Source organism: Phyllobates terribilis, unplaced genomic scaffold (assembly GCF_046119375.1).
Source record: "Phyllobates terribilis strain yellow unplaced genomic scaffold, ASM4611937v1 Scaffold_13__5_contigs__length_258822181, whole genome shotgun sequence".
Taxonomy (NCBI): Eukaryota; Metazoa; Chordata; class Amphibia; order Anura; family Dendrobatidae; genus Phyllobates; species Phyllobates terribilis.
The window spans coordinates 43,209,160-43,221,388 of record NW_027362773.1 but is presented as its reverse complement, the minus strand read 5'-3'; the positions used below and the strand labels follow the sequence as shown (position 1 = coordinate 43,221,388).

The 12,229-nt window shown below is 39.2% G+C and overlaps 1 protein-coding gene across 3 annotated transcripts in view; it reads left to right on the top strand.

Moving 5' to 3' along the window:
• Nucleotides 1-10,514, top strand: part of BDNF (brain derived neurotrophic factor) — a 74,621-nt gene extending 64,107 nt beyond the window's left edge. For all 3 annotated transcript variants that reach the window (XM_073658066.1, XM_073658067.1, XM_073658068.1), the window contains exon 2: nt 8,768-10,514. In XM_073658066.1, coding sequence (XP_073514167.1) covers nt 8,768-9,535 — 768 coding nt within the window. In that variant the 3' untranslated portion in view covers nt 9,536-10,514. The remainder of the gene's footprint in view (nt 1-8,767) is intronic.
• The last annotated feature ends 1,715 nt before the right edge of the window (nt 10,515-12,229 follow it).

The window sequence follows — 12,229 nt, the reverse complement described above, 5'->3', positions numbered from 1 at the left end:
TGGTTAGGAGGCGGACGAAGATAGATAGAGAAAAAAAAAACTATAAAAAAATCCACCAAAAAGTATATAGACAAACTGTTTTGGAAGGTGGCAAATTGGGCATATGCCCAGGGTTCCTATGTCATGGATCTTACAAGACAGGAACCCCAGAAACAAAAGACCTGAATTTACTATTAGCCAAGTCGAACAAGAAAAAATAAAATTAACCTATTAATTGTCTTTGGTCACCAAGAAGTTTGCAATTAATGGGGTATTTTAATCTCCTGTATTGGTGGGGGTCAAAATTTCTGGCAAAATAACTTCACTGTTTTCCCAGGAATATCAGTTGACCCCCTACTTTATCGAGGGATGTGTTGTAGTTGCCCTGCTCAGTAGGCCGCTGGGAAACTGTGTGAAGGGAAAGACTATATGCAGGGTGCATAATATTATAAGAGGTCTTTCCCTTGCCCTTTCCTTTTCAGGATAGATGGGAGCCTCTTACAAATCATAGAATTTTGTCATATCCTAGCAATATACCAATATTTGTAGAGAAGACTGAGGGGAAGGGGAGCTTACTTTGCTTGTTACCCATTACCCATTTACCTTTAAAGCGTCTCTATGTACTTAGCCTAGAAAGAAATAAGAAAAATTCCAATTCTTCTGTATCCACTTGTTATCAGGTTGAATAGTTCTTGGCTTGGCCATTTTCCCATACAAATTATTCAACAAGATGGTTTTGTAAAACGTCAAATTTGGACATAAAATAGTAGCCCTGAGAGTCTCTATACACGGTATTACAAGCTGTAAAATATCTAGAGCATTGCGTGTCTGAATAACGGGAATAAATCACATCCTCTTATGATAAAGCTACAAGGGCCATTTATGTTTAAGCTATAAAAGGAGCATGGATATACCCAGGACCTTTTTATGGTTAATATAAGGTTAATGGGCTTTCCAAAAATGCTTACAGAACATCTGTGATAGGAACAATTTATGAGTATTGCTTCATTCCACCTTTGACGGCCTTTTAGATTACCCATAAACCCACTCAAACGAGGCTATTTTAAGATATTACAGTGCAAGACTGAATTTGTCTACTTTGTTTCTTCTTGCTTTTGGCATTGATCCATTGTACAGCTAGAAATATTAGAAATACCAGCCTAAATAGTTTTAAGGGCCCACTTCTACAGTGCTACAGCCAAGTACATTACTGCTGATATTTCTAATAGTAATGTCCCTAGACCCTTAAAAATGTGCACGCAGTAAATGTGGGACTTATGCTTTGGGCTGACTTTTATAGAAAAAAAAAAGACTGAAAGATCTAGAAATTTTACAGGGCCTAAGTTTGGAAAGTCTTTATTGTGAGCTCAAAAATGAAAGCCTTGTGTAACTATATGATCTAGAGGGAAATGGCGTCCCTTGTTTTGGAACATCTACTTGTGTATTACACAATCCTTTCCCTTTCTGACAATTGAAGTTGGAAAAAATTACGCTTGTTGTTCCTTTAAGCGTCAACTAGCACTGGGGCTTGAGATATCCCCCATCCAGAGCTATGTATCTGTCTTAAAGTGGCGTATAGTCCCTTAAAATATTTTAGCAAAAATTTGGAATGTTATAAAATAACAAACCCCGAAAGACCCTTTATCCTGGCCTTCAGCAATGAGGTTTCTGCACAGCCTTGTAACCTTGGTGGCTGCTGTGGTCACAAAACCATAACATCAGAACATGCTAGCTGGAGGCACTGGATCAGCGGGGGGCTAAGAATCACACAGTTTGTCATTTTACGCTATCCCAAGGTAATAAAATTGATGGGGTAGGACAACCTCTTTAAAACCTTATTGTCAAAATGCGTTGGATGAAAGTTGCTGGAGCATTAGCCATCTTTGCAGTCCTAATTAATCAATGGGACTGCCGCATTCTTGTCATGTTTTTGTATCGTGATCGATACTCTGAAATCTGCCATAATAACTTGGTATAATGCGTCTATTTTTCCTTTTTCCTCACTGTCGACTGTGGACGGTTTGCATATAACTATGAATGCATGCGTCTGTTCTCACTGTCCTTGGCACAGCTACTGAGGTGTAAGGCGTTCCACGCATGTTTTTAATATTTTGAAAGATAAAAATATCCCAGCTCGCCAGCGTTACATCAGTGAGTCAGTGATGCAGTCATTCTTAACCGTCAGGAATAAATGTCATCCTCCAAAACAAGGAGTTTTATCAAAGGTTCTTTTGGTACTTTTGTCTTGATCTCTCAGTTCTGATTCTGATTCATTCCTACTGATCCTCATTTAGTAATAGTCATAAAGCAGAAACACTATATTCACCCAAGAGGCGTTAAGCACTGTCATATTAGACCGACCCACAGGCTATTACTCACGTCAAATGAGGACATTGTTCTCCGGACAGTGAGACCATGTCGTGTTGTCAATACACCCACATTTTCATCTGATTTTGACAGATCGGACTTAGTTTTTAGGTCATTGTATCTTGTCTCCACAATGAGCAGTTTGTTTGGATTGTACACCAGTCTGTACTATACACAACATGGGGAAAAGTATGGCGAGGGCTAAGCCTTTCATCCATGTGTGTTTGTTGAACATCTCATTCCAAGACCATAGTTGTCTTGCTTTTAGAACGTTGGGTTTCCATCCATGCTGCCAAGACCATTCGCATGGTTGGACATTGTCAGTGATCACTAACATTTATATAGTGTTAGGTTTTGTTCACACCTAGATTGTAAACTGCATTCAGCATATTCTTCTGGAAAGCTTTTATCACGAATGCTGAACATATATGTTAACTGTTTAAATCTACATATCAATTGAAGACATTTTTTAAGAGATTATGGTCTCGATTCATGAAGACCGGCGTTGTCCTGATGAGCAGGCGTGCTGGAGTCAGAGGTACCAGATTCACACCTCTTAATGAATCAGGAATGTCTGAAAACTGCCTCACCACAAATCAAGGACTGGAGTAAGATTTCTGGCGCATGATATGCACAGAGCATCATGCCCCCGTTCCACCCCAACTCTGCCCATTTATGTGGAGCTGGGCAAAACTTGCGGGAAAAAACAAGACTCACACAATTTTAGTGTAACTCTATATTGCAAAAGAAATGCCACCTTTAAAAGGGTTTCATGCTAGAATTCTGGCATAGTACTGTAGCTTTGATAAATCTGGGTCTATCTTTTTCAATGATGTATGTCCCTTCATTATCCTAAGGTTCAGTGAATAGCCTAATGAGTAGGCCTCAACTGTTAATGACAGGACATTCATGGTTTTTCCAGGCAATATACCATAAATGGGATTTGCTTGGACTACTGTTTGGCCTGCACCTTAATGACTTACCTGCTCTATTGGCTTTATGTCAGTGGCATTCAGGACAGTGCCCAGAAGACCCTCTACATTCATAATACACTGATCGGTCACAACACTAATGTTACGTGCCCAATATAAAGTAGGTGTAATGATAATTATATTAGAAAATACCTCCAATTAAAAATGTAGTATAGTTCTTCTGATTAGCAATGCCACTTACATCATGTGCAGGGCATTGCAGTAGCTTAGTTATCCATGGTTACGACCACTTATATTGTGACAGGTAGTTAGCTGTTAGTGATCTTAACCATGGATACATAAGCTACTGCAATGCCCTGCACATGGGGTAAGCAACATAGCTTATCAGAAGAACTATACTACATCTCTAATTAGAGGTATTTGCTAATATTATTATTACACCTACTACATATTGGGATAGGATATTGGAGATGGGAATATTCCTTTATGCTGAGGAGACAATACCTTCATCATTGGTTCACCACATGTGCTATCATGGACCACCTTTTAGAGCTTGTAACCACTGTATACTGGGAACCCTCTCAAGATGTGTTATTTCTGACCCAATCACCAGCCATGCTTACAATTGCTCAGATTCTTATGCTTACCTAGTTTTCTTATTTCTAACATGTCACCTTTTAAAACCTGACTGTTCACCTGCTATTTCATATTTTCCATCTCTTCACGTGTATCATTTTAAGATCTAATCAATGGTATTCACTTCACATTTGTATACCTATAGATGTAAAAAGCAGGCGGTATTGATTCCCTTATCTGCCTAGGTTTCAGCATTCTAGAAATAGATGAAAGACGGCATTTATAAGGGTTTGGAGTCATTTAAAAGGGTTGTCCATTTTTATTTTTGCAGACTGCACAGATTTCCTGTCCACAAAGTGGCTGCTGACAGAGGAGCCAGTGACCAGACCTGTCAGTCAGCCTCCTTCAATGGAAAAACTTCTTTCCAAGTGCAGAATTTTGCAGTTGGATCTTGATAGTAGCCATTTTATGGCCAGGAGAGGAAGGCTGCACTAATGAGTCTAGGAAATGAGCTTGGGATACTCATATATTAGTAAGTACCACAAAATCATGTCCACAGCAAATCAGTTAAAGGTATAAAGGTATTGTCCAGGCTGCAGTCAATCAAATCGTCATGCTGTCACGATTACTGAGTATTCTTAGTTCTTGTGGGCAGTTACGTGACAACATGTATGCAATTTGTGGTCATGTGCCGACTAGTCTTATCTAACTTTTCTCCATTGACTGCCATAGAGAGAAGCTGAACAAGTCTAGTCCGCATGTGACTGCGAGTATGCAAATCGTAAACATGCGGTCACATGATCACCCGCTTGCACAGGGAATATCGGTGCACCATACGCTGTCACATAGAGTGACAACAGACTTTTAGCCCAAGCCTGGAAAACTCCTTTAAAATAAAGATAAAGTGGTCAACCCCTTTAAGTAGTCAAGCATGCAAGTTACGCTTTTGGAGGTCTTTACCTGCGCTAATGAACATTTCCACATCTCCTGTGATAAGCATCAGCCTATGCATTTTTTGCATCATTTGCATGGCTATATATAGCTGTACAGTGTCTTTTCTATTGTCCGTTTTGCATAAAAGAAGCGACAATAGAAAAATTGCTGGGAAATTCTCCCATTCCGCTATGATGTTCATGAAAGTCGCTTTCTGACTGTGTTACTAGAGCTTTAATGCGGTTGCCTGGTTACATCTCCCATAATGCCCTTACAATGCTTTTTACAGAATAAGAGAGCTCATTAAAAATTAAATCTCTATACTGCTTCTGACATGTAGCATTTGCTCCAGAAAGCTCTCAGGTTATCTCTCCCTGCTTCTAAATCCTACGACAAATATTTGTAGCCCATTCGCTTCCCCTCCAATGAATAGGAAAGCCAGAGATATTTTGCTAGGTATATAATAATTATCGGTGCTGGAGGTTTCTCTCAATAAATACAATGTTTCATCTTGTAGAAGGTTAGTAAGCAAACACAAGATAATGGAATCAGGATCTGCCGTGCGCGAGCGGAGGGAAAATGTCATGAAGCTGACGCGCGTCATCTTTTTAGGCTGGGATTCAGCATGACTTACATCTTTATCAGAGACTTCTCTAAATGGAAGCAGGAATAGATATCCAAGTGCAATAGATACTTAATAGCGTAATCTCTCAATGCATTGTCGTTTTTCATAAAGCGTGCATTGTACTGAACTCCCCCATCCCACTTCATCACTGACAAAGACTAGACCGGAGATTTCTACAGACTAGTATGAGACATGCTGGACATATTGCTGATAGCAGATTCCTCACATCATTTTCCTACAGCACGCGGGTGAATCAAGGAAACTACTTCATTGCTTCTTGCAGATAATTTCCACTTTTAGTTTATACAGTTTAATGAATCTTTGCATGGATCTGACAATATACATAAATGTCAATGTGATCCAACTAGTAGGATCCATCCTCACATCTGCATCATGCATGGTTATGGCACCAATCCTAGGCTAAATAAGGAGCTATAGGAGGTGTCTATCACACCAAACGTGGTCTTAAAGAGGTATGTGTTTGGTACCAATCCTAAGCTGCATGAGGCATCCTGGGCTACTGGAGACATGTCTACGGCACAAATGGTGGGCTGCATGAGGCAAAATGATGCTACAAGGTCTGGGCTACAGGAGATACATTTTTAATGCTGACTTTAGAGTAAAGGTGGATTGTTTATGGCACCAAACTTGGGTGGTAAGAGGCATGCTTATGAGATCAAGCCAGGACAATGAGAAACTCTGGAGAGGGATAGGAGCGCACACAAAATAGGGCAATACCATCTTGCAAGGTATAGGTATAATCGATGGTAGCACTCACCTAAGGGTGTTGTGTGCAGGCATGGAAAGGCATGGAAAGCTGCTGCTGCTGCCCCGTGGCTGGAGGAAAGGTTCTTCCAGAGGTACATGGCAAAAATGGAAGCTGGCACGTTTAGGCTGGCTGCGCTGCGGGAGTGAAGAGCCTTGGGATTCCAAAACGTTTTTTATTAATACCAACGCATCTCAAGGTATAAAAACTAAATTTTTATACCTTTTAGAAAGGCGCTGATCCGGCACAGAAATGCGTTGGTCTTAATAAAAAACGTTTTGGACTCCCAAAGCTCTTCATTCCCACAGCGCAGCTCACCTAAACATGCCAGCTTCCATTTTTGCCAAGCCAGGACAATGGCTCCACGCCTGGAACCAGGAGTTGTCTTTACACCATAAAGATTTAAGGAACCCATACACATTAGATGAAAGTCGGAAGTATCTACCAATATCGTCAGGATGGCCAACAATCTAATGTGCATGATGTCCATTCAACTCTTGGGGGAGATAAAGGTCAGGCAGTTTTAATTCTAGTCCCTTGCCCCTTTTATTAGTCAGAGATGTCTGGGAGAAACTTTCTGTGCTATCCCCTTTGAGAACACACAAACACTTGGCCACGTCTACATACAGGGTACATGGGAGAAATAGCTTACGACCGAACAATCATTTGGCCAACTGCTATTAAATGTGCATGGGGGCCTTTTGGTGCAGAATGTATGATCATACAAGCCTTCGATCTAAGCATATTTATTCAACCAGTCTATTCCAGGCTGTGGTTATGGCATCCGTGCTGGGTACCCATGCCTTGGGTTCCTTTCTAGCACTATGCTCGGCCTACAAGAGACTGGTTAATATCATTCTGTATGGACTCCAGAAGGTGCATTTTCGGCACCAAGTCTGCGCTTGAAGGATGCAATATTAAAGAACCTCTTTATTGTAATGCTAGGACCACTGGTGTACTGTATACACGGTCCAATCTGCTCCCAATAAGTGGAAAATGACAATAACATAGAGTGGGAACATTTTAAAGCTGCCTGTACCCATTTTGCTGCCTTATCATTTTATGACACCTGTTAACTATACATAGGTTCTCCATTGGATGCTGACGTCTAAACCAGTGTGTACAATAGCAACGCTTTTATATGTAGAACAAATAGACTTTTATAAGGTTAAATATGTAACAATTTTATCTTTTTATAGCTGTTTAAAAGCAAAAATGTTATACCGAACTGCTATGTTTAATGGTTGAGAAGACTGAGGTTGTTAGAGTTTATTGGTATGTATTGGCTGAGTGGCTTTTAGTGATCAGCAGGTGAAGCTGATTTCAAGGGTGAATGATATACTATTGTAACATAAGCAACAATTTAGACATTTGTCACCTCAAATTGAATGAAAATATAAATCTATAGTGCCTGCCTGAAACCTTTAGATTTATAGAGTGTAATATTATTACTATAGAGCTAAAATGATGGTTGTTTTGAATCATAACAGGGCAAATAAAAGCAAAATGAAATGCTATACCAGAATTTTCTATTTCATTTGGATGAGAAAACCTATGAAATATTATAAAGTTTCACTGGCATTTTCCTGCTGTCCGTCTAAGGGTATGTTTACACTGAGTTTTTTGAGGAGTTTGAGAACCTGAGCAGAAACTCTCCAAATCCTCCTCAAAGACTAAAATTCCTCAAAAACTTGAAGTTTCTGCTCCAAAAGCTCAATAAAAAGACTCCTTAGGGCTCGTGCACATTACCGGTTTTATCGGATGAGTGCTACCGATGGTTTTCACGGATAGCACTCGTACCCATGATATTCTATTGGTCTGTGCACATGTACGATTTTTTTCGCTGGTCCAAGGAAAAAATCGGAGACGTGTCCAATTTTGATCCTAGTGTCGGATCATAATCGGCAATGCAAGTCTACTGGTGTGTTAGAAACATTGGACGACAGCTTGGATGACATCGGCGTGTGGTTTGATTTTCACGGACTGACAGAAAGGAGAGGGTGCAGAAACTTTTTTTTTATACACCTCTGAGAATAACTGATTCCACTCTGATTAAGCTCTGATCAAACTTTGATTAGTCTGATCAGAATATTCGGGCCATTTTTCTTGGATGGAGAGAAATCGGTGGTTTGCACCTACCCTTAGAATCAGAAATTGCCTATTCAGTCCCCGACTCATTTGTGGTAGGGAACCCTATCAGAGGTTAGTTTGGTATTACTATGAATGATGAGAAGAAAAGCTGAAGAAGAACATGAGACTTTGAGGAGGCCAAAATACTCTTTTTGAGTCCTGGCCTTACTTGCTGCTGAAGGTGGTTATGCTGGAAAGGGTCTATTCAAAGTTTTACCGTGGATACCTATTGCACTTGTTATCCATGGAACCCCTTTTAGAAATGTTGTGATCGCTTAAATTGACAGTCTTACAGTATACTCCTACTATTCACAAAAATATATACATATTGAAATGCGTTATGATAAGTTTTTCTTGAATCGTTAATGTTGTGTGGATCACAAGCATGTGATTCACTGTCTACAATTGTTGACTCTCCTAATTCTAATCTTTGTATCATTTTGTGTTTTCTTCACACAGTTCCATCAGGTGAGAAGAGTAATGACCATCCTTTTCCTTACTATGGTTATTTCATACTTCAGTTGCATGAAAGCTGCCCCAATGAAAGAAGCCAGTGTCAGAGGACAAAGTGGCCTGGCCTACCCGGGTCTTCGGACCCATGGTACTCTGGAGAGCATAGGTGGGCCAATGAGTAGTTCCAGAGGAGGTGGACTTCCATCCCTGACAGATACCTTTGAACATGTCATAGAAGAACTCCTAGAAGAGGAACAAAGCATAAGGCAGAGTGAAGAGAACAAGGACTCAGATATGTATTCGTCAAGGGTTATGCTGAGCACTCAAGTGCCTTTGGAGCCCCCTTTGCTTTTTCTTCTTGAGGAGTATAAAAATTACCTGGATGCTGCAAACATGTCCATGAGAGTACGGCGCCACTCAGACCCAGCCAGGCGTGGGGAGTTGAGCGTATGTGACAGTATTAGCGAATGGGTGACTGCAGCAGATAAGAAAACTGCGATAGATATGGCGGGTCAAACAGTTACTGTTCTTGAAAAAGTCCCAGTACCCAAAGGTCAACTGAAACAATATTTCTATGAGACCAAATGCAATCCTATGGGCTACATGAAGGAAGGTTGCAGGGGCATCGACAAGAGGTACTGGAACTCGCAATGCCGAACTACCCAGTCTTATGTGCGTGCTCTCACCATGGATAGCAAAAAAAAAGTTGGCTGGCGCTTTATAAGAATAGACACTTCTTGTGTATGCACACTGACCATTAAAAGAGGAAGATAGTGATGTTATCTTGTATAGATTATATTGAAAAGAAAATTATCTATTTGTATATATACATAACAGGGTAAATTATTCAGTAAAAGAAATAATTTTATGGACTGCATGTATAAATGAAGTTTATACAGTACCGTGGTTCTACAAATCTATTTATTGAACATATCCATAACCTAAAGGAAAACAGAGTCCTCTGCGCACAATGTAGCCTGTACTCTGCTAGGGGGGCCGGGACCACATTGCTGTGCAATTATTCCTCGGCCCCTTTCGCAGTCCATGGGTTAGAGATAAGCCTGCATTACGTTCCTCAAAAAACATTGTAGTTTGTTGATGTTGCCAAGAATTGAAATCATAAAAAAAGATATAAACAAGCATGCATGCTGCTTCAATTGTGAATTGATAACACTCTGTCTTCATCCAAACAAAAGACAAAAAAATCGAACCAAAACATTCTGTTTACACTTTAGACAGTATCTTTATTCATGTCGGTATTATATCTGTTTACTGCTTTTAACTTCTGATAGCGTTGGAATTAAACAATGTCAAGGTGCTGTTGTTATAGCTCTACTGTTTAATTTTTAATTTTTTGTGTTTTTTTTTTTTTTTTTTTAATTTTCGTTCCTGAAAAAAAGAAAAAAAAAAGTTGCAAAGAGCTTGTCATGAATACGTGTTTTAGCTAAAAAGAAGCAGACGAATATTTCATTTTTTTGTATGTTGTGAATGTGTTTGCAAACTCGAATCAGACTACTGATCAAAAAAAATAAATAAAAAAAAAAGGTTAAGGCAATTAAAAAAAGAAAAAAAAAAAAAATTCAATGTTCATGTTAAACGTTTTCGAACCTGCATTGGAAATGAAGTTGTATGTCAATGAGGGCATGAAGCTTTCTCTTTTTGCAGGCTTTTGTGTGCTACATTACAGCTGTGTATACTATTCTGAAATTCATGCAAAAGTGGTGCATTTCTTAAAAAAAAAAAAAAAGAAAAATCATAGAAAAGGAAGTTGCAGATTAGAAGAGACAAGATCTTGAATCTGAAGATGGTCAGAATGTTGCTGGGTTCTTTTGACATTTGCATTACAAATGCTACCTTGACGCTGTTTATCTAAGCACTTTTGGCCGCGTATCATTGTCCTCATAATGCTAAAAGGCAAACAAATGAGATGTGGAGCAGTTACCGGGTTTCCGAGGAGAGTAGCATAAAATTTGGATGTTGTGATGTGTGAAGGACACTAAGTATTGAAAAACAAAGGCAAGCCCCCCCCCCAACAAACACAGAACTCCTAGCCAAGCTAAGATCATAGGGGCACTAGCACAAGGATTTTATTTAAAGTGCATTTTCTTATTTTTTTTGCATTACTGATTAGTATTGGTGAGAATGCAACTGGCATCAAAGGGGCATGAGGTCCATCTTGTCTCACACTGCAGCAATGTCACCATTTCCTTGTGAACTGATACAAGGATATTGGTTTCTGCTATGCCATTGCTGCCTCCTCTTTTGGAATGTGCACTTTAAGCAGAAATGAGTGCGGAATATTTAGATACGAAGTAAAAAGATCCATTTTGTTTACAAAACCATCACCAGATATAGATATTGGTCACACGTTATTTAAAGGGAATCTGTTAGTAGAATCAACCCTTCTAAGCAGCCTATACGGATATTTTTGCCATAGGAAGCTGAATAAAATGATACTTTGATATCTGCATTTGTCATTGGACCGTTGTTTTCTGGAAAACCCATTGGCTACCAATAAATAGATTGCTCCCAGTTATTAATTAATCACATGATTTGCCATCCATTGTGGTGAATGATTCTATTGGATTATGCTTTTTGATATTTTCTGTTGCATCAAAAAATAACAATACAAAGAATTGTATGAGATGGAAAAGAAAGGGCCTGGATTCATCAAGACTGGTGTTTTGTATGCCAGTTTTGATTCGGGGTGCGGTGTAGATAGATCTCTGCGCCTCTTATTAAATTTGGAAATTTGGCTCATCTGTCAGATGCCATACACCAGCAAGTGTACATTTCTGTCTTAATTTATGCCACTTTTGAGGGATAAATTCCGATAAATATGTAAGGCTGCACTTGGTCATGCCCATCTTTCTAAACTGTTGAGCTTTTCATGAAGGACATGACTAAAGGCCATCCAACAAATCCAAAAAGTTGGCAGAGCCAGTGTAAAACTGAAAAGAGGCTCAACATTTTTGCGCAATTAAGAGTTTACAACATTATTCTGGCGCACGCTGTATGATGAATTGACGCAGAGTGTCTAATTTTAAACTTCATCATTATTGTCTACAGGCTTTATCTGAGATACAGTCCATAGGCTGAGGTGGTCCTGTTCTTGAACAATAACCCCTTTAAAAGTTTGCATTTGCAAATAATATCAGATAGAATCTTGGAATGAAGTATTCATAAGTGAAAGCTGAAATAGCAATGTAATTCTGATTATCTTGTAATATGCAAAGTAACACAGAATTCGGATGTGATAATCATAATGCAATAGAAAATTCAATGCTAATCATGCTATAATCAGAATTATGTATGTGTATTTTTTCTCATTATTATAAAGAGCTATACAATTTTGGAAATGTCCATCTTTACAGTAGAAATGAATACTCCTTTGGATGGGTATTTCATGGGTACATTCCAACCTCAAATGGAGCATAGTGAAAATGCTGACCAACCTTATTTGATTAA